The 22654-nt window shown below is 53.3% G+C and overlaps 2 protein-coding genes across 2 annotated transcripts; one reads left to right on the forward strand and one right to left on the reverse strand.

The window, feature by feature from the left end:
* Positions 1 to 10: 10 nt before the first annotated feature.
* On the reverse strand, positions 11 to 9265 carry ADAD2 (adenosine deaminase domain containing 2). The gene is given in 10 exon segments (XM_038767484.1): positions 11 to 365; positions 591 to 717; positions 1598 to 1838; positions 1945 to 2162; positions 2337 to 2510; positions 5272 to 5422; positions 5537 to 5662; positions 6702 to 6749; positions 6878 to 6973; positions 9021 to 9265. Coding segments are annotated over 10 exon segments (1452 nt in total). The 5' UTR covers positions 9181 to 9265; the 3' UTR covers positions 11 to 254.
* Positions 9266 to 19399: 10134 nt separating this feature from the next.
* On the forward strand, positions 19400 to 22628 carry LOC119945966 (cytochrome c oxidase subunit 7A1, mitochondrial). The gene is made up of 4 exons (XM_038767288.1): positions 19400 to 19497; positions 21251 to 21343; positions 22235 to 22319; positions 22448 to 22628. The coding sequence occupies exons 1-4, from the start codon at positions 19483 to 19485 to the stop codon at positions 22504 to 22506; spliced, it is 252 nt and encodes an 83-aa protein (XP_038623216.1). The 5' UTR covers positions 19400 to 19482; the 3' UTR covers positions 22507 to 22628.
* The last annotated feature ends 26 nt before the right edge of the window (positions 22629 to 22654 follow it).

A 22654-nucleotide genomic window follows, 5' to 3' on the forward strand; every position in this document is an offset into this window, starting at 1 on the left:
GGGTGGAGGGACAAAAGCTTTGTTGATTAAATAGTTCGCGGGGGCCGGGGGGACAGATGCGGTGAGATGGAGGGGAGCAGAAACGGGTGAGAACAAGATGGGGAGGGGGTCGGCCTTTGGTCCGAGATCCTGCCCTCCAACTTGCACGCACTGAAGCCAAGTCCAGAGGCGGCTGCTCGCCCGCCGGTCCGGCCCGGTCCGGCCCGGTCCGGCCCGGTCCGGCTGAGGGCCGGGAGTGATGGAGGCTCCTCCGGTCAGCAGCAGAAGCTGTCCACCAGCTGCTTCGGAAGCCAGTGTCCCAGCCCCTCCTGGTTCAGCCGGGCACTCAGCGCTGCCTTGGCTGCCTGGTAGTTGGAGGCCTGAGCCTGGGGAGGAAGCAGGAAGGCCAGGGTGGGCTCCCCACCTCCCCACCTCCCACCCTGGCAGGAGAGAAAGCGCTTAGCACAGTGCTCTGCACACAGTAAGCGCTCAATAAATACGATTGATGATGAGAGAAACAAGGAGCGATGGGGAGTAGGGGGAGAGTAGAGGGTTGGGAGGTTGGGGCGGGGATGTCAGGGCTGAAGTGGGGAGGGCCGGAGGGTCCAGACCTTGGCCTGCTGGTAAGTCTTTAGGTCCAGGAGGTCCTGGCGGCCGAGGGCCCGGGCGCTGCTGCGGAAGGCTTGGAACAGGGCGGCCTTACAGAGGCGGCTTGGGGGCCCCCGGGCCCTGGGGAAGCTAGGAGAGAGGCAGGGGGGAGCCCCCATCCCGACATAATAATAATAATAATAATAATAATAATAATAATAATGGCATTTATTAAGCACTTACTATGCGCAGAGCGCTGTTCTAACCGCCGGGGAGGTTACAAGGTGATCAGGTCATCCCACGGGGGGGCTCACAGTCTTAATCCCCATTTGACAGACGAGGTCACTGAGGCCCAGAGAAGTTAAGTGACTCGCCCAGAGTCGCACAGCTGACGATCGGCGGAGTCGACATTGGAACCCGCGACCTCTGACTCCAAAGCCCGGGCTCTTTCCACTGAGCCACGCTGCTTCTCCGTGACATACACCCACCCCCACCGCCCCCGACACACACTCCAGCCCCTTATGGCTAAAATATCGCGGCATTTGTTAACTGCTTACCGTGTGCTAAGCGCTGGGGGAGCTACATTCCAATTATTACTGTATTTGTTCAGCACTTACTCTGGTCCTTTTAGACTGTGAGCCCCTTTTAGACTGTGAGCCCCCTTTTAGACTGTGAGCCCACTGTTGGGTAGGGACTGTCTCTATGTGATGCCAATTTGTTCTTCCCAAGCGCTTAGTACAGTGCTCTGCACATAGTAAGTGCTCAATAAATACGATTGTTGATTGATTGATTGGTCCTAGACGGTGAGCCCCTTGTTGGGTAGGGACCGTCTCTATATGTTGCCAACTTGTACTTCCCGAGCGCTCAGTCCAGTGCTCCGCACACAGTAAGCGCTCAATAAATACGATTGATGATGTTGCCAACTTGTACTTCCCAAGCGCTCGGTCCAGTGCTCCGCACACAGTAAGTGCTCAATAAATACGACCGAATGAATGAATTCGAGTTACTCGGATCGGGCGCTGCCCCTCACCTGGCCAGCACGGAGCCCGTGGTCACGTCCACCATCTCGGGGGCCTCGTCGCCCAGGCTCCAGTTGAGGCTCAGGCCCCAGCAGTTGGGGGGCGGGTCCACGGGGCCCAATTTGGGCCCCACGAACAGGTGCATCGGGGTGCGGAGGAACGGGGCGGGCAGGGCCGGGCCCGAGCCTTTCTCCAGGTTGGGGCGGGCGTGGATGGCCCGGTTCAGCGTGGATGGGTCGTGGCAAGAGTCGGCTGGATGGCGAAGGGAGGGAGGGGAGGAGAGGAACGGGTGGCTCCGGTTGGGGCCTCCACCCCACGTCCCCCTCAGGCCCCCCACGGTCCGCCCGTCGAGGCTCACCCAGAATTAGGCTGGTGGTGTAGAGCGGCAGCAGGAAATGAGAGAGCAGGGCTCCCTGCAGGCCCAGCACGGCCCAGCGGGCCAGCTTGTCGCTGCCGGCCAGCGAGAAGACGCGGGTGGCCCGCACCTCGGGGCGCAGGTAGCAGAGGGGCCTGAGGCTCCCCGAAGCGTGGACGCAGAGGCGCAGAGAGGGGCTCTGGGGCTCTGGGACCGGGAGGCTGGACAGCGGGGCGAGGGGCCGTGAAATCCTCAATCAATCAATCAATCAATCGTATTTACTGAGCGCTTACTGTGTGCAGAGCACTGGACTGAGCGCTTGGGAAGTACAAGCTCCCCCCCGCCCCGTCGCCTCCCACGGGGCTCCCCGGGGCCCGGGCCCCCCCGGCACGTACTAAAAGTTCTCGGCCGCTCCCGTGGGGGTATGGCTGAGGTACAGGTGCAGGAAGATCCTCGGCTTGAGGCTGAGACTGGGGCCCAGGCCCGGGGGGCTGACGGGGGCCAGCACGGACCGCTCGGCCGCCTCGGGGACCCCGCTGCTGACCAGCAGCAGCTGGCGGTACAGGTACCTGGGGAGAATGATTGCGGTGTTTGTTAGGCACTTACTGTGTTAAGCGCTCTGTTAAGCACATGCCTGGAATGCCCTCCCTCCACACATCCGCCAAGCGCTTAGTCTAACTTCTCTGGGCCTTGTCTCCCCCTTTTAGACTGTGAGCCCACTGTTGGGTAGGGACCATCTCTATGTGTTGCCAATTTGTACTTCCCAAGCGCTTAGTACAGTGCTCTGCACATAGTAAGCACTCAATAAATACAATTGATTGATTGATTGGGCCTCAGTTACCTCATCTGTAAAATGGGGATTAAGACTGTGAGCCCCCCCGTGGGACAACCTGATCACCCTGTATCCTCCCCAGCGCTTAGAACAGTGCTTTGTACATAGTAAGCGCTTAACAAATGCCAATTATTATTATTATTATAGTACAGTGCTCTGCACACAGTAAGCGCTCAATAAATCCGATTGAATTAATGAATGAATGAATCCGCCAAGCTCGCTCTCTTCCTCCCTTCAAAGCCCTACTGAGAGCTCACCTCCTCCAGGAGGCCTTCCCACACTGAGCCCCCTTTTTCCTCTCCTCCTCCCCATTCCCCCTGCCCTATCTCCTTCCCCTCCCCACAGCACTTGTATATATATTTGTACAGATTTATTACTCTATTTATTTTACTTGTACATATTTACTAGTCTATTTATTTTGTTAATGATGTGCATATAGCTTTAATTCTATTTGTTCTGGCGACTTGACACCTGTCCACATGTTTTGCTTTGTTGTCTGTCTCCCCCTTCTAGACTGTGAGCCCGTTGTTGGGCAGGGACCGTCTCTATATGTTGTCAACTCGGACTTTCCAAGCGCTTAGTCCAGTGCTCCGCACACAGTAAGCGCTCAATAAGTACGATTGAATGAATGAATGTGCTAGGCACTGTACTAAGTGCTGGGATGGATTGGGTTGGACACAGTCCCTGTCCCACGTGGGGCTCACAGTCTCAATCCCCACTTTATAGATGAGGGAACCGAGGCCCAGAGAAGTAAAGTGACTTGCCCGGGGTCACAGAACGGACATGTGGCAGAGCCAGGATTAGAACCCATGACCTTCTCTCTCCCAGGCCCATGCTCTATCCACTATGCCATGCTGTCTTTCTGGACCCGGTTGGAGAGAAGGAGATGAAGGACCGACCCCAACCCTTTTTTTTCTTTTTTAATACTATTTGTTAAGCGCTTATTGTGTGTCAAACCCTCTAAGCACTGGGGTAGCTACATGTTAATTAAGTTAATTAAGTAATTAGTTAATTAATTAAGTAATTAAGACACAGCCCCTGTCCCTCATGAGGCTCACAGTCTAAGTAGAAGGGCCTGGCTCAATGGAAAGAGGCCGGGCTCTGGAGTCAGAGGTCATGGGTTCAAATCTCTGCTCCGCCAATTGTAAGCTGTGTGACTTCGGGCATGTCACTTAACTTCTCTGTGCCTCAGTTCCCTAATCTACAAAATGGGGATTAAGACTGTGAGCCCCCCGTGGGACAACCTGATCACCTTGTAACCTCCCCAGCGCTTAGAACAGTGCTTTGCACATAGTAAGAAGTGCTCAATAAATGTCATTATTATTATTAAGGGAGAACAGGTATTTAGTACCCAATTTACAGTTGAGGAAGCCGAGGCTCAGAGAAGGTAGGAGACTTGCCCAAGGTCTCCCAGCAGACAAGTAGCAGAGCAGGGATTAGAACCCATAGCTTCCGACTGTCAAGCCCGTGCTCAATCAATCAATCAATCAATCATATTTATTGAGCGCTTACTGTGTGCAGAGCACTGTACTAAGCGTTTGGGAAGTACAAGTTGGCAACATATAGAGACGGTCCCTACCCAACAGTGGGCTCACAGTCTAAAAGGGGGAGACAGAGAACAAAACCAAACATACTAACAAAATAAAATAAAATAAAATAAAATTCACTCAATCAATCGAGCGCTTACTGTGTGCAGAGCACTGTACTAAGTGATGATGGTATTTGTTAAGCACTTACTATGTGCAAAGCACTGTTCTAAGCGCTGCAGGGGGATACAAGGTGATCAGGTTGTCAGTCTTTTTTTTTAATTCATTTATTCATTCAATCGTATTTATTGAGTGCTTACTGTGTGCACAGCACTGGACTAAGCGCTTGGGAAGTCCAAGTTGGCAACCCATAGAGACGGTCCCTACCCAACAGTGGGCTCACAGTCTAAAAGGGGGAGACAGAGAGCAAAACCAAACATACTAACAAAATAAAATAAATAGGATAGGTAGAAGCAAATTAAATAAATAAATAAATAAATAAATAAATAAATAAATAAATAAATAAATAAATAGAGTAATAAATATGTGCTCTTTCCACTAGGCCCCACTGCCCCGCGGCTGGACAGGGAGCCGGAAAATGGGATGCCCTGGTCCCCAGCTTTTGGGGAAGGGGCTTGCGGATGGGCAAGAGAAGCAGCGTGGCTCAGTGGAAAGAGCCTGGGCTTTGGCGTCAGAGGTCATGGGTTCGAATCCCAGCTCTGCCACTTGTCAGCTGTGTGACTTTGGGCAATTCACTTAACTTCTCTGGGCCTCAGTTCCCTCAGCTGTAAAACGGGGATAAAGACTGTGAGCCCCCCTTGGGACAACCTGATCGCCTTGTAACCTCCCCAGCGCTTAGAACGGTGCTTTGCACATAATAAGCGCTTAATAAATGCTATCAATATTATTATTATGGGCAGAGAGAGGAGGAGTTGTGGGGGCGGTCGGGGGAGAGGCGTCGCTGACCCTCACCTGAGCAGGGCCCGGCGAGCGATCACCAGGCCGTGGGCATCGTGCAGCTGGCGCCCGTTGAACTCCAGCCAGCCCTCATGGCTCTCCGTCCCCGTGCCCAGGGCCACCAGCTCATAGGTCTCCTGGCAGCAGCCCTGGGCATCTGTCACTTCTGGGGGGACGGCGGGGGCGGAAGGGGTGGTCACGGGCTGTGGTTCGGGGGGCCGAGGGCCTTGGGGGAGACGCCAAGAACCCCGGGGTGCGGGGCCCGCTGGGAACCACCTACCCCGCTCCAGAATGAAAGCTGCCACGCTGCTCTTGCAGCCCACGTAGGGGGAGCTGGGCTCTACCAGTCGGTCGAAGATGGCACTGACCACGGCGGCACAGCGCTGCTGGTGGGTCAGCACGCTGTCTGGAGGAGTTAGTGAGGATGATAATGATGGTATCTGTTTGGTGCTTACTGTGTGCCAAGCACCGTTCCGCGCACCGGGATAGATACAAGGTAATCAGGTTGTCCCACTTGAGACTTACGGTCTTAATCCCCGTTTTACAGATGAGGTAACCGAGGCCCAGAGAAGTGAAGTGACTGGCCCAAAGTCACCCAGCTGACAAGTGGCAAAGCCGGGATTAGAACCCACAACCTCTGACTCCCAAGCCCGGGCTCTTTCTACCAAGCCATGCTACTTCTCATCCCCTCTCTGTTTCTTCCTGCCCCCTCAATCGCCTCTCTCTTACATCCTGCCCCCCGCCTCCCCTCTCTTTCTTCCTGCCCGCCCCCGCATCAGACTGTGAACCCGTTGTTGGGTAGGGACCGTCTCTCTATGTTGCCGACTTGGACTTTCCAAGCGCTTAGTACAGTGCTCTGCACACAGCAAGCGCTCAATAAATACGTTTGAACTGAATTGATAAGTGGCATAGCCGGGATTAGAGCCCACGACCTCTGACTCATTCATTCATTCATTCATTCAATCGTATTTATTGAGCGCTTACTGTGTGCAGAGCACTGTCCTAAGCGCTTGGGAAGTCCAAGTTGGCAACATAGAGAGACGGCCCCTACCCAACAATCAATCATATTTATTGAGCACTTACTGTGTGCAGAGCACTGTACTAAGCGCTTGGAAAGTCCAAGTTGGCAACATAGAGAGACAGTCCCTACCCAACAATCAATCATATTTATTGAGCGCTTACTGTGTGCAGAGCACTGTACTAAGCGCTTAGCACTAAGCGCTTAAGAGCCAGCAGTGGGCTCACAGTCTAGAAGGGGGAGACAGAGAACAAAACAAAACATATTAACCAAATAAAATAAGTAGAATAAATATGTACAAGTAAAATAAATAAATAAATAGAGTAATACTAAGCCAGGGTGCTTCTCAGCAATTATTGCGGGGGGCTTCCTCACCGCCCCCCATCCTTCAGGACTCAGAATTTCCCCCCGAAACCTCGTTCCCTACCTGTCGGCTGGCTGTAGAGCGTGGTGTTTTGGCCTATTTCATCCGGGCCTGCAAGAGGTGACAGGATAAAGAGGGGTTGGATTGAGCGGGGAAAGGGCAGTAACGGACACTTCCCAGTCGGTTTCGGGAAGGAGTCGGGACGAGGATCCCGGGGAGGCGGTGATGGGGGGCGATACCAAGGAGAGAGGTGGTCGACTTCTGCCGGTCGGATTCATCTCCAGGCCGCTCAGGGGGGCCTTGTCTCAGCAGTCATCGACCCTGGGCGGGAGCGGAGCAAAAACAGTAACCGTGCAGCCCGCTCCCGCCCCCACCATGGGGGTCCCTCCTAGTGGGGTCATCCTTCTGGTCGGGACTCCGTCCAACGCGGCCTGGACCACGAGCTGGTGGCGGCAACCGGTCCAGGAGCCCGGGCTAGCGGCCTGGGCAGGGGTTGGGAGGATGGGGAAGCGCCCCAGGACCACCCCTTTCACTGCCCCTACTACTACCACCAATAATAATGGTATCTGTTAAGGCCTTACTATGTGCCAAGCATTCATTCATTCATTCAATCGTATTTATTGAGCGCTTACTGTGTGCAGAGCACTCTCCCCATCCTCCGCCTCCCCATCCCCCCCGCCTTACCTCCTTCCCCTCCCCACAACACTTGTATATATGTATATATGTTTGTACGGATTTATTACTCTATTTAGTTTGCTTGTACATATCTATTCTATTTATTTTATTTTGTTAATATGTTTGGTTTTGTTCTCTGTCTCCCCCTTCTAGACTGTGAGCCCACTGTTGGGTAGGGACCGTCTCTAGATGTTGCCAACTTGGACTTCCCAAGCGCCTGGTACAGTGCTCTGCACGCAGTAACCGCTCCATGTGCAGAGCACTGGACTAAGCGCTTGGGAAGTACAAGTTGGCAACCTACAGAGACCGTCCCTACCCAACAGTGGAATGAATGAATGAATGAATACGCGATTGACTAAATACGATTGAATGAGCGAATGAAAGGGACTGTCACCGTTCACCGTCGCGCGCTTGGTCCAGTGCTCTACACACGGTAGGCCCTGCGTAAATACGATCGAACGAAGGTGACCGCCCCATCGCCTCCGTTTGTCACTGTTTACCGTCGCGCGCTTAGTCCAGTGCTCTACACAAGGTAGGCCCTCCGTAAATCCGATCGAACGAAGGCGACCGCCCCACCGCCTCCCTTTGTTTACCGTCGCGCGCTTAGTCCAGTGCTCTACACACGGTAGACCCTGCGTAAATACGATCGAACAAAGGCGACCGCCCCACTGCCTCCCTTGGTTTACCATCGCGCGCTTAGTCCAGTGCTCTACACACGGTAGGCCCTCCGTAAATACGATCGAAGGCGACCGCCCCACCGCCTCCCTTGATTTACCGTTGCGCGCTTAGTCCAGTGCTCTACACACGGTAGGCCCTCTGTAAATACGATCGAAAGAAGGCGACCGCCCCACTGCCTCCCTTTGTTTACCGTCGCGCGCTTAGTCCAGTGCTCTACACACGGTAGGCCCTCTGTAAATACGATCGAAGGCGACCGCCCCACCGCCTCCCTTGGTTTACCGTCACGCGCTTAGTCCAGTGCTCTACACACGGTAGACCCTCCGTAAATACGATCGAACAAAGGCGACCGCCCCACTGCCTCCCTTGGTTTACCGTCACGCGCTTAGTCCAGTGCCCTACACACGGTAGGCCCTCCGTAAATATGATCGAAGGCGACCGCCCCACCGCCTCCCTTGATTTACCGTTGCGTGCTTAGTCCAGTGCTCTACACACGGTAGGCCCTCCGTAAATCCGATCGAAAGAAGGCGACCGCCCCACTGCCTCCCTTTGTTTACCGTCGCGCGCTTAGTCCAGTGCTCTACACACGGTAGGCCCTCCGTAAATATGATCGAAGGCGACCGCCCCACCGCCTCCCTTGGTTTACCGTTGCGCGCTTGGTCCAGTGCTCTACACACGGTAGGCCCTGCGTAAATCCGATCGAAAGAAGGCGACCGCCCCACTGCCTCCCTTTGTTTACCGTTGCGCGCTTAGTCCAGTGCTCTACACACGGTAGACCCTGCGTAAATACGATCGAACAAAGGCGACCGCCCCACTGCCTCCCTTGGTTTACCGTCGCGCGCTTAGTCCAGTGCTCTACACACGGTAGGCCCTCCGTAAATACGATCGAAGGCGACCGCCCCACCGCCTCCCTTGGTTTACCGTCGCGCGCTTAGTCCAGTGCTCTCCACACGGTAGACCCTCCGTAAATATGATCGCACGAAGGTGACCGCCCCACCGCCTCCCTCTCCCACCTGCCTCAACGTCCCCCCTGACCTGCCCCCGGGGGGTCCGCTCCGTCTTCCTCCTCCAGGCTGGAGGGCGTCGAGCGGGCCGGGCTAGTGAGCGGGCTAGTGGCCGGGGCCGGTGACCCCAGGCCGGGCGGGATCTGCAGCAAGGCGGCCAAGTGGGGCTTCCCGCGGGACTCGTTCATGTCCGGACGGACGGGGAAGGCCGGAGGAGCTGGGCCCGGTGGCCACTCGGGCCTCCCTCCCTGCCTCGATGACCCAAGATGCGGTTGCCCTTCCCGGGCACGTGGTCGCCCCTTCCCGCCCACCGGCTCTGCACACGACCCCCTTCCGCCGGGAGCCAATAGGAACGCCGGAAGCCGGCGCTGTCGGCCAATAAGGAGCCACTTCGGGCGGGAACGACCGTTTCACACCCCCACCCTCCTCAACCGTCGTGCGAGAAACAGAGATGGCGCGAGGCCCGATAATAATGATGGCATTTGTTAAGCGCTTACTACGTGCCAAGCGCTGGGAAGGGATGCAAGGTGATCAGTTTGTCCCACGTGGGGCTCCCAGTCTTCATCCCCATTCGACAGATGAGGTCACTGAGGCCCAGAGAAGTGAAGTGACTTGCCCAAGGTCACACAGCTGACATGTGGCGGAGCCGGGATTCGAACCCATAACCTCTGACTTTAAAGCCCGGGCTTTTTCCACTGAGCCACGCTGCTTCTCAAGCTTCTCAGGCTGCCCAAGCTTTTATTGGACGCCCCCCCCGGGGCTCACAGATGACACGGGGGTGGGGGTGGGGGAACTTTTATTGGACGCCCCCGAGACTCTTCCCAAAAGCCGAGGCGAGTGGGGAATGGGGGAGACACGGGAGTGGAGACTGGGGAAAGTGTTGCCTAGTGGCTAGAGAAGCAGCGTGGCTCAGTGGAAAGAGCCCGGGCTTGGGAGCCGGAGGTCGTGGGTTCTAATCCCGGCACTTAACCATAATAATGGTATTTGTTAATCAATCAATCGTATTTATTGAGCGCTTACTGTGTGCAGAGCACTGGACTAAGCGCTTGGGAAGTCCAAGTTGGCAACATATAGAGACAGTCCCTACCCAACAGTGGGCTCACAGTCTAAAAGCGCTTACTATGTTAAGCGCTTACTATGTGCGCTGTCCTAAGAGGGAGCGTGGCTCAGTGGAAAGAGCCTGGGCTTTGGAGTCCGAGGTCAGCGGTTCAAATCCCAGCTCCACCACTTGTCAGCTGTGTGACTTTGGGCAAGTCACTTCACTTCTCTGAGCCTCAGTTCCCTTATCTGTAAAATGGGGATTAAGACTGTGAGCCCCACGTGGGAGAATTTGATCACCTTGTATCCCCCCCCCCAGCGCTTAGAACAGTGCTCTGCACATAGTAAGCGCTTAACAAATGCCATCGTTATTATTATTATTATACAAGGTGATCAGGTTGTCCCACGGGGGGCTCACAGTCTTCATCCCCATTTGACAGAGGAGGCAACTGAGGCACAGAGAAGTGAAGTGACTTGCCCAAAGTCACACAGCTGACAACTGGTGGAGCCGGGATTTCCTCCCCCTCCCCATCCCCCCCCCCCTTACCTCCTTCCCCTCCCCACAGCACCTGTATATACGTATATATGTTTGTACGGATTTATTACTCTATTTATTTTATTTGTACATATTTATTCCATTTATTTTATTTTGTTAACATGTTTGGTTTTGTTGTCTCTCTCCCCCTTCTAGGCTGTGAGCCCGCTGTTGGGTAGGGACCGTCTCTAGATGTTGCCAACTTGGACTTCCCAAGCACTTAGTACAGTGCTCCGCACACAGTAAGCGCTCAATAAATACGATTGAATGAATGAATGAATGAACCCATGACTTCTGAATCCCAAGCCCGGGCTGTTTCCATTGAGCCACTCTATCAGCTGTGTGACTTTGGGCAAGTCACTTCACTTCTCTGGGCCTCAGTTCCTTCATCTGGAAGATGGGGATGAAGACTGGGAGTCCCCCGTGGGACAACCTGATCATCTTGTATCCCCCCCCCAGCGCTTAGAACAGTGTTTTGCACATAGTAAGCGCTTTACAAATGCTATTATTATTATTATTATTATTATTATTATTATTATCCCATCACAGGGGCCGGACACCTTGCAGGCCCAGGACAGGTTCTGGAACAGAGACAACTGCACCTGGATGAGCACTTCACGGCCCTGTGGGTATCATGGCAGTGGCTTCTGGAGAGTAAGCGCTTAGTCCAGTGCTCTGCACACAGTAAGCGCTCAATAAATACGATTGATTGATTGATTCTGGAGAGGGGCTGGGCACCCGGGACCTTGCCCACCACCCCGCAGGCCCTGCCCCAGCCCAGGCCCCTCCGCGGTCCTCCCCAAACCCCTCTCCGCCTTCCCAATTCCCCCAGCTCCCTGACCTGTCCATCGGTCACACACTGCAGCTCCTTCTCCTCACCCAGGACTGGCTTCAACACTGCCTGCAGGGAGTCAATCAATCAATCAATCAATCAATCAATCGTATTTATTGAGCGCTTACTGTGTGCAGAGCACTGGACTAAGCGCTTGGGAAGTACAAGTTGGCAACATATAGAGACAGTCCCTACCCAACAGTGGGCTCACAGTCTAGAAATCCAACTGGGATGGAGCGCATTTGGGGAGGGGAGTCAGACCCCTCAGCTGACTGAGCTGCCTCAGTCTCCCCCGCCCCCCTGCTAAAGGTCAGGCCCTACATCTATGCAAAAATAAATAAGCATATTTATTTACATGAAGTCTGCCTCTCCCTCTAGACAGGGAACTTGTGTATATTTACTATACTACACTATTCTACTATTCTATTTGTTTGGTTAATGATGTGCATCTAGCTTTATCTGTATTTATTCTGATGACACCTGCCTCTCCCTCTAGACAGGGCACTTGTGCGTATTTACTATACGATACTATTTTACTATTCTATTTATTTGGTTAATGATGTGCATCTAGCTTTATCTGTATTTAGTCTGATGACACCTGCCTCTCCCTCTAGACAGGGAACTTGGGCATATTTACTATACTATACTATTTTACTATTCTATTAATTTTGTTAATGATGTGCATCTAGATTTATCTGTATTTATTCTGATGACCTGACACCTGCCTCTCCCTCTAGACAGGGCACTTGTGCATATTTAGTATACTATACTATTCTACTATTCTATTTATTTTGTTAATGATGTGCATCTAGCTTTATCTGTATTTATTCTGATGACTTGACACCTGCCTCTCCCTCTAGACAGGGAACTTGTGCATATTTACTATATGATACTATTTTACTATTCTATTAATTTTGTTAATGATGTGCATCTAGCTTTATCTGTATTCATTCTGATGATTTGACACCTGCCTCTCCCTCTAGACAGGGAACTTGTGCATATTTACTATACTATACTATTCTACTATTCTATTTATTTGGTTAATGACGTGCGTCTAGCTTTATCTGTATTTATTCTGATGACACCTGCCTCTCCCTCTAGACAGGGAACTTGTGCATATTTACTATACTATACTATTTTACTATTCTATTAATTTTGTTAATGATGTGCATCTAGCTTTATCTGTATTTATTCTGATGACTTGACACCTTGCCTCTCCCTCTAGACAGGGAACTTGTGCATATTTACTATACTATACTATTCTATTTATTTTATTAATGACGTGCATCTAGCTTTATCTGTATTTATTCTGATGACACCTGCCTCTCCCTCTAGACAGGAAACTTGTGCATATCTTCTATACTATACTATTTTACTATTCTATTAATTTTGTTAATGATGTGCATCCAGCTCTATCTGTATTTATTCTGATGACTTGACGCCTGCCTCTCCCTCTAGACAGGGCACTTGTGAATATTTACTATACTATACTATTTCACTATTCTATTTATTTTGTTAATGATGTGCGTCTAGCTTTATCTGTATTTACTCTGATGACTTGACACCTGCCTCTCCCTCTAGACAGGGAACTTGTGCATATCTACTATACTATACTATTTTACTATTCTATTTATTTTGTTAATGATGTGCACCTAGCTTTATCTGCATTTATTCTGATGACACCTGTCCACATGTTTTGTTTTGTTGTCTGTCTCTTTGGGCAAGTCACTTAACTTCTCTGGGCCTCAGTTCCCTCATGTGTAAAATGGGGATTAAGACTGTGAGCCCCGCGTGGGACAACCGGATCACTCTGTAACCTCCCCAGCGCTTAGAACAGTGCTTTGCACATAGTAAGCACTTAATGAATGACATTATTATTATTATTCACTCAATCGTATTTATTGAGTGCTTACCGTGTGCCAAGCACTGTACTAAGCATTTGGGAGAGTGCACTATAACAATAAACGGACTCGTTCCCTGCCCACATGGAGCTCACAGCCTAGAGCAGGAGGCAGACATCAATATAAATAAATAAATTCATAAATAGCAGATATGTGCATAGGTGCCTTGGGCCTGGGAAGGGGGGGAAGGCTTTTTGGAGGAGATGGGCCTTCACTAAGGCTTTCATCTGGGTGTGAGGGGAGAGAAATTGTCTGTCTGATATGAGGAGGGAGGGCATGCCAAGCCAGAGGCAAGATGTGGGTGAGAGGTCGGTGGTGAGATAGATGAGACGGACGTCCAGTGAGAAAGTTGGCATTGGAGGAGCGAAGTCCCAGACTGACCCCCCTCCTTCCTCTCCCCATCCTCCCCCTCTCCATCCCCCCCGCCTTACCTCCTTCCCTTCCCCACAGCACCTGTATATATGTATATATGTTTGCACAGATTTATTACTCTATTTATTGATTTATTTTACTTGTAAATATTTATTCTATTTATTTTATTTTGTTAATATGTTTTGTTTTGTTCTCTGTCTCCCCCTTCTAGGCTGTGAGCCCGCTGTTGGGTCGGGACAGTCTCTATGTGTTGCCAACTTGGACTATTATATTACTTGTACATATCCTATTTATTTCATTTTGCTAATATGTTTGGTTTTGTTGTCCATCTCCCCCTTCTAGACTGTAAGCCCGCTGTTGGGTCGGGACCGTCTCTATGTGTTGCCAACTTGGACTATTATATTACTTGGACATATCTATATGTTGCCAACTTGTACTTCCCAAGTGCTTAGTACAGTGCTCTGCACACAGTAAGTGCTCAATAAATACGATTGATTGATTGATTGATTTCATTTTGCTAATATGTTTGGTTTTGTTGTCCGTCTCCCCCTTCTAGACTGTAAACCCACTGTTGGGTCGGGACCGTCTCTCTATGTTGCCAACTTGGACTTCCCAAGCGCTTAGTCCAGTGCTCTGCACCCAGTAAGCGCTCAATAAATACGATTGAATGAATGAATGAGTAGGAGAGCAGAGAGGAGAGGTAAGAGGGGGCCAAGAGGATTGACTGATTTAAAGCCAGTGGTGAGGAGTTTTTCTTTGATGCTCAGGTGGATGGGCAACCACTGGCAGTTCTTCACCAGGGGAAAACGTGGTCTGAACGTTTTTGTGGGAAAATGTCCCGGACAGCAGAGTGGACTGGAGTCGGGAGAGGCAGGAAGGTCAGGAAGGAGGCTGATACGGTAATCAAGGCGGGATAGCGCACATAATAATAATAATGATCTCATTTTGTTAAGCGCTTACTATGTGCAGAGCACTGTTCTAAGCGCTGGGGGGGATACAAGGTGATCAAGTTGTCCCACGTGGGGCTCACAGTCTTAATCCCCATTTTACAGATGAGGGAACTGAGGCTCAGAGAAGTTAAGTGACTTGCCCAAGGTCACACAGCAGACATGTGGCGGAGCCAGGATTCGAACCCATGACCTCTGACTCCAAAGCCCGTGCTCTTTTCATGCTTGGGTAATTGCAGTAATCTCAGACCCAAGCTTCTCTCCTTTTCCCCTGCCCCATCCTCTCGGGCCCCTGCTCTATTCATTCATTCAATCGTATTTATTGAGCACTTACTGTGTGCAGAGCACTGTACTAAGCGCTTGGGAAGCACAAGTTGGCAACATCTAGAGACGGTCCCTACCCAAAGGCGGGCTCACAGTCTGGAAGGGGGAGACAGACAACAAAACAAAACGTATTAACAAAATAAAATAAATAGAATAGTAAAATATGTACAAGCCATCATATTATTATGTGAAGAATGCCAGGCACAGAGTAAGCGCTTAATACCGTCATCGTTATTATTATTATTTATGATGATGATGATGAGAAGAGTGCCTAGCACAGAGTGAGCACTTAACAAATACCGTCATCGTCATTATTATTATTATGATGATGATGCTGAGAAGAGTGCCTAGCACAGAGTGAGCACTTAGCAAATATCGTCATCATCATTATTATGATGATGATGATGATGCTGAGAAGAGTGCCTAGCACAGAGTGAGCACTTAACAAATACCATCATCATCATTATTATTATTATGATGATGATGATTATGTGAAGAGTGCCAGGCACAGAGCAAGCGCTTAATACCGTCATCATTATTATTATTATGATGATGATGATTATGTGAAGAGTGCCAGGCACAGAGCAAGCGCTTAATACCGTCATCGTTATTATTATTATTTATGATGATGATGATGAGAAGAGTGCCTAGCACAGAGTGAGCGTCATCGTTATTATTATTATTAATGATTATGATTATGAGAAGACTTCCTGGCACAGAGTAAGTGCTTAACAAAAACCGTCATTATTATTATAATTATTCATTCATTCATTCGTATTTACTGAGCGCTTACTGGGTGCAGAGCACTGTACTAAGCGCTTGGAAAGTATGATTGAGAAGAGTGCCTTGCACAGAGTGAGTGCTTGATAATGTCGTCATTATTATTATTATTATTATAATAATCATTATTTGTTACTATGTGCCAGGCACAGTACTAAGCACTGGAGTGGGTACAAGTGGGTACACCATGGGGCTCACAGTCTCAATTCCCATTTTACCGATGAGGTAACTGAGGCACGGAGATGTGAAGTGACTTGCCTAAAGTCACACAGCAGACAAGTAGCTGAGGCTTAGTGGAACGAACCTGGGGTTGGGAATCAGAGGTCGTGAGTTCTAATCCCGGCTCCACCACTTTATCAGCTGTGTGACTTTGGGCAAGTCACTTCACTTCTCCATGTCTCAGTTCCCTTATCTGGAAAGTGGGGGTGAAGACTGGGAGCCCCACGTGGGGCGACCTGATCACTTTGTAACAACCCCAGCGCTTAGAGCAGCGTTTAGCACATAGCAAGCGCTTAACAAAAACCATCATCATCGTTACAAGCGAACCACCATGGGGCTCACAGTCTCAATCCCCATTTTACAGATGAGGTACCTGAGGCACAGAGATGTGAAGTGACTTGCCTAAAGTCACACAGCAGACAAGTGGCTGAGAAGGGATGGTGTATATAGCTATAATCCTATTTGTTCTGACGGTTTGATACCTGTCTAACACAGCAGAGGAGTGGCTGAGAAGGGATTGTGTATATAGCTATAATCCCATTTATTCTGACGGTTTGGACACCTTCTGATGGTTTTGACACCTGTCTAACACAGGTGTCTCCATCCCCTCCATCTTACCTCCTTCCCTTCCCCACAGCACCTGTATATATGTATATATGTTTGTACGTATTTATTACTCTATTTATTTATTTTATTTATTTTACTTGCACATATCTATTCTATTTATTTTATTTTGTTAGTATGTTTGGTTTTGTTCTCTGTCTTCCCCTTTTAGACTGTGAGCCCACTGTTGGGTAGGGACTGTCTCTATGTGTTGCCAATTTGTACTTCCCAAGCGCTTAGTACAGTGCTCTGCACATAGTAAGAGCTCAATAAATACGATTGATGATGATGATGATAGAGGAGTGGCTGAGAAGGGATTGTGTATATAGCTGTAATCCCATTTATTATTATCCCATTATCCCATCCCATTATTAGGCCTTCCCAGACGGAGCCCCTTCCTTCCTCTCCCCCTCGTCCCCCTCTCCATCCCCCCATCCTACCTCCTTCCCTTCCCCACAGCAGCTGTATATATGCATATATTTTTGTACATATTTATTACTCTATTTATTTATTTATTTTACTTGTACATATCTATCCTACTGATTTTATTTTGTTAGTATGTTTGGTTCTGTCCTCTGTCTCCCCCTTTCAGACTGTGAGCCCACTGTTGGGTAGGGACTGTCTCTATATGTTGCCAATTTGTACTTCCCAAGTGCTTAGCACAGTGCTCTGCACATAGTAAGCGCTCAATAAATACGATTGATGATGATGATGATTTATTCTGAGGGTTTGGACACCTGTCTACCCCGCCCCGTCAGGCCCAAGCCCCGCCCCTTTCCCCGCCCCGCCCCCTGTGATTGGTCCCCGCCCCCGTCAGTCAGCAACCAGGCCCGGGCCCCGCCCCCTGTGATTGGTCCCCGCCCCCGTCAGTCAGCAACCAGGCCCGGGCCCCGCCCCCTGTGATTGGTCCCCGCCCCCGTCGGTGAGGTTGAGGCCCCGCCCCCTTTCCCAGCCCCGCGCTCTCCCTTCAGGCCCGGGCCCCGCCCCCCAAAGCCGGCCCCTCCCCCGCTCCGTCAGGCCCAAGCCCCTCCCCTTTCCCCATCCCCGCCCCCTCTGATTGGTCCCCGCCCCCGTCAATCAGGCCCGGGCCCCGCCCCGTTCCTTCAGGCCCAGGCCCCACCCCAAGTCCGGCCCCTCCCCCGCCCCTTTCCCTGCCCCGCCCCCATCCGTGAGCAACCAGGGCCGGGCCCCGCCCCATGATTGGGCCCCGCCCCGTCCATCCGGTTGAGGCCCCGCCCCTTTTCCCGGCCCCGCCCCTTCTTCAGACCCAGGCCCCACCCCCTAATCCGGCCCCTCCCCGGCCCCGTCAGGCCCAGGCCCCGCCCCCTGCGATCGGTCCCCGCCCCCGTCAGTCAGCAACCAGGCCCGGGCCCCGCCCCCTCTGATTGGTCCCCGCCCCCGTCCGTCAGGGTGCGGCCCCGCCCCTTTCCCCCGCCCCGTTCCTTCAGGCCCGGGCCCCGCCCCCAAATGCGGCCCCGCCCCCGCCCCGTAAGGCCCAGGCCACGCCCCCTTTCCCCAGCCCCGCCCCCCTGTGATTGGCTCCCCGCCGCCGTCAGTCAGCAATCCGGCCCGGGCCCCGCCCCCTGGAGCCCCGGCCCCGCCCCCATCCGTCAGGTTGAGGCCCCACCCCTTTCCCCACCATATTCCTTCAGGCCCCTGTGACTCCGCCCCCGCCCCTCAAGTCCGGCCCCTCCCCCGCCCCTTTTGATTGGGCCCCGCCCCATCCGTAAACAACCATGCCCGGTCCCCGCCCCCTGGATCCCCGCCCCCGCCCCCTGATTGGGCCCCGCCCCGTCCATCAGGTAGAGACCCCGCCCCTTTCTCCGGCACAGCCCCTTCCTTCAGACCCAGACCCCGCCCCCAAATCCGGCCCCTCCCCCGCCCCGTCAGGCCCAAGCCCCGCCCCCTGCGATTGGTCCCCGCCACCGTCAGTCATTAACCCGGCCCGGGCCCCGCCCCCTTTGATTGGTCCCCGCCCCCGTCTGGCAGGTTACGGCCCCGCCCCTTTCCCCCGCCCCGATCCTTCAGGCCCGGGCCCCGCCCCCAAATCCGGCCCCGCCCCGTCAGGCCCAGGCCCCGCCCTTCCCCCCTCCGCCTCGCCCCCTGTGATTGGTCCCCGCCCCCGTCAGTCAGCAACCCGGCCCGGGCCCCGCCCCCACTGATTGGCCCCCGCCCCCGTCCGTCAGGGTGCGGCCCCGCTCCCTTCCTTCAGGCCCGGGCCCCGCCCCCCAAATCCGGCCCCGCCCCGTCAGGCCCAAGCCCCGCCCCTTTCCCCCGCCCCGCCCCCTGTGATTGGTCCCCGCCCCCGTCAGTCAGCAACTCGGCCCGGGCCCCGCCCCCTCTGATTGGCCCCCGCCCCCGTCCGTCAGGTTGGGACCCCGCCCCGTTCCTTCAGGCCCAGGCCCCGCCCCAAAATCAGTCCCCGTCCCCGCCCCGTCAGGCCCAGGCCCCGCCCTTCCCCCCCCCCCGCCTCGCCCCCTGTGATTGGTCCCCGCCCCCGTCAGTCCGCAATCCGGCCCGGGCCCCGCCCCCTCTGATTGGCCCCCGCCCCCGTCCGTCAGGTTGGGACCCCGCCCCGTTCCTTCAGGCCCAGGCCCCGCCCCCAAATCAGTCCCCGCCCCCGCCCCGTCAGGCCCGGGCCCCGCCCCTTTCCCCCGCCCCGCCCCCTGTGATTGGCCCCCGCCCCGTCAGTCAGCATCCCGGCCCGGGCCCCGCCCCCTCTGATTGGTCCCCGCCCCGTCAGGCTCGGGCCCCGCCCCCTTCCCCCCGCCCCGCCCCCTGTGATTGGTCCCCGCCCCCGTCGGTCAGCGTCCCGGGCCGGGCCCCGCCCCCTCTGATTGGCCCCCGCCCCCGTCCGTCAGGTTGCGGCCCCGCGGGGGTCACGCGCCCCGTGCCCTTGGGCGGAGCCGCCAGCGGACGGGGAGAGGACGCGGGCGGACATGAGGGGCCTGACGGTGAGGGGGGCGAAGGCCGCCGCACGCCCCCACCGACCCCTCCCATTCGGTCGCATTTATTGAGCGCTTACTGGGTGCGGAGCACTGGACTGAGCGCTTGGGGAGCAGACCCTCAGCGCCCTTTCGTTTCCGTTCCCCCGCGGGGACAGGTGCCCCTCCTCCGCGCTGCACCCCCCCCCCCCCCCGGAATTGGGGAATAATAATAATAATAATGATGGCATTTGTTAAGCGCTTACTATGTGCCAAGCACTGTTCTAAGCGCCGGGGCAGATACAAAGTGATCGGGTTGCCCCACTTGGGGCTCCCAGTCTTCATCCCCATTTGACAGATGAGGGAACTGAGGCCCAAAGAAGTGAATATATATGTATATTATATATAGATATAGATAGATGTGTATATATGTATATACCTGTATATATCATCAATCGTATTTATTGAGCGCTTACTATGTGCAGAGCACTGTACTAAGCGCTTGGGAAGTACAAATTAGCAACATATACAGACAGTCCCTACCCAACAGTGGGTAGAGACAGGAGGCTGGGAGGTCAGCAAGGAGGCTGACGCAGTAATCAAGGCTGCATATATGCTTGTACATATTTGTCACTCTATTTTACTTGTACATATGTATTCTATTTATTTTATTTCGTTAGTATGTTTGGTTTTGTCCTCTGTCTCCCCCTTTTAGACTGTGAACCCGCTGTTGGGGAGGGACTGTCTCTAGATGTTGCCAATTTGGACTTCCCAAGCGCTTAGTACAGTGCTCTGCACATAGTAAGCGCTCAATAAATACGATTGATGACGATGATATATATGTTTGTACATATTTATTACTCTATTCATTTTACTTGTACATATCTATTCTATTGATTTTATTTTGTTAGTATGTTTGGTTTTGTTCTCTGCCTCCCCCTTTTAGACTGTGAGCCCGCTGTTGGGTAGGGACCGTCTCTAGATGTTGCCAACTTGGACTTCCCAAGCGCTTAGTCCAGTGCTGTGCACACAGTAAGCGCTCAGTAAATACGATTGACGATGATGATGAAGTGACTTGCCCAAAGTCACCCAGCTGACAAGTGGCAGAGCTGGGAAGTGACACTGCAGGTTTGGGGGCTGGGACCGAGGACAAATTGCGGAGACTGTGGGGGGCCACCCCCACCCCAAAAGGAGAAGCAGCGTGGCTCAGTGGAAAGAGCCCGGGCTTTGGAGTCAGGGGTCACGGGTTCAAATCCCACCAACTGTCAGCTGGTTGACTTTGGCCAAGTCGCTTCACTTCTCTGTGCCTCAGTTCCCACCTCTGTCAAATAATAATAATGGCATTTATTAAGCGCTTACTATGTGCAAAGCACTGTTCTAAGCACTGGGGAGGTTACAAGGTGATCAGGTTGTCCCACGGGGGCTCACAGTCTTCATCCCCATTTTTTTTTACTGTTGAGGTAACAGGCCCAGAGAAGTTAAGTGACTTGCCCAAGGTCACACACCTGACAATTGGAGGAGCCGGGATTTGAACCCGTGACCTCTGACTCCAAAGCCCGGGCTCTTTCCACTGAGCCTCGCTGCTTCTCTGGGGATTAAATGGGGATTTAATCCATGGGGATTTAATGGGGATTAAAACTGCGAGCCCCCTGTGGGACCATCTGATCACCTTGTGACCTCCCCAAGGTCACTATATGCTTTGCACAAAGTAAGCGCTTAACAAATGCCATCGTTATTATTATTATTATTATTAAAAGATGCCCCTTGCCGCCCACTTCCCCAGATCTCCCGCTCTGGAGCCCTGCTTCGGGCCTTCAGCTCCAGCGCCCGACGCTCCTTCGAGAACCACGTCCCTGAGAAGCAGAAACTCTTCCAGGTGAGCGCTGGACGGGACCAGAGCCCCTCACCCTCCTTCCCCCTCCCCGACCCCCCGGGGGTGGACAGGACCAGGGACCTGGCCAGTGACATCATCATCATCATCATAATAATAATGGCATTTGTTAAGCGCTCACTATGTGCAAAGCACTGTTCTAAGCGCTGAGGAGGCTATAAGGTGATCAGGTTGTCCCACGTGGGGCTCACAGTCCTAATCCCCATTTTACAGATGAGAGAACTGAGCCACATAAATGAAGTGACTTGCCCAAGGTCACACAGCAGCCGACGATTGGCTGAGCCGGGATTTGAACCCATGACCTCTGACTCCCAAGCCCTTGCTCTTTCCATTGAGCCACGATGGCAGCTGCGTCTCACCCCCTACCTAGCGCCTGGGCCCAAGAGCGGGACCCGGGAGTCCTGCCTCCCTGTTACGGGATAATAATAATAATGATGGCATCTATTAAGCGCTTACTATGTGCAAAGCACTGTTCTAAGCGCTGGGGAGGTTACGAGGTGATCAGGTTGTCCCATGGGGGGGCGCTCACAGTCTTAATCCCCATTTTCCAGATGAGGTAACTGAGGCCCAGAGAGGTGAAGTGACTTGCCCAAAGTCACACAGCTCACAATTGGCGGATCCATGACCTCTGACTCCAAAGCCCGGGATCTTTCCACTGAGCCACGGACTGTTGTCATTGGCAACGGCTGCATCGCCAGAGGAGGGGGGCTGGAGTTGGGGGGGCTCACCAAGGACCCCCCTCTCCCCCAACACACACACACACACACACACACACACACACACACACACACACACACACACACACACACACACACACACACACACACACACACACACACACACACAACCTAACCCGCTCTGTCGTTCCTCTCCCAGCAAGACAACGGCCTCCCCGTGCACTTGAAGGGGGGAGCCCGGGATGCCCTGCTCTATCGCCTGACCATGGTGCTCAGCTTGGGGGGTAAGAGACCTCACCTCCGCGGGGGCACCTTGGGGGGCATCGCGTTAGGTTCCGGTGAGGGGAGGGGGAAGAAAGGATGCTCCAGGGGAGTTTGGGGGCTTCACTCACTTCCCTCCTGTCCTCCACAGGCACCTGCTACTCCCTGTACTGCCTGGCCTGGGCCTCCTTCCCCCACAAGAAGGAGTGATGCTGGCCAGAGGTGACCTGAGCCGCCCGAAAGGGAAGGGTGTGAACAGGGCCGAGGTCTTCCTTCCTGGGCCCGGGGAGGGGATGCTGCCAATAAACCCCCCTGTGGGGGCCTGACATGTGTATGTGTGTACACTGATTCCTCAGCC

The sequence above is a fragment of the Tachyglossus aculeatus genome, chromosome 26, assembly GCF_015852505.1.
Source record: "Tachyglossus aculeatus isolate mTacAcu1 chromosome 26, mTacAcu1.pri, whole genome shotgun sequence".
NCBI classification, from domain to species: domain Eukaryota; kingdom Metazoa; phylum Chordata; class Mammalia; order Monotremata; family Tachyglossidae; genus Tachyglossus; species Tachyglossus aculeatus.

Coding starts and splice junctions, on each gene's coding strand:
- LOC119945966 (XM_038767288.1), top strand. Junction 21,344..22,234: donor AGAAGCAGAAACTCTTCCAG/GTGAGCGCTGGA, acceptor TTCCTCTCCCAG/CAAGACAACGGCCTCCCCGT. Junction 22,320..22,447: donor CATGGTGCTCAGCTTGGGGG/GTAAGAGACCTC, acceptor TGTCCTCCACAG/GCACCTGCTACTCCCTGTAC.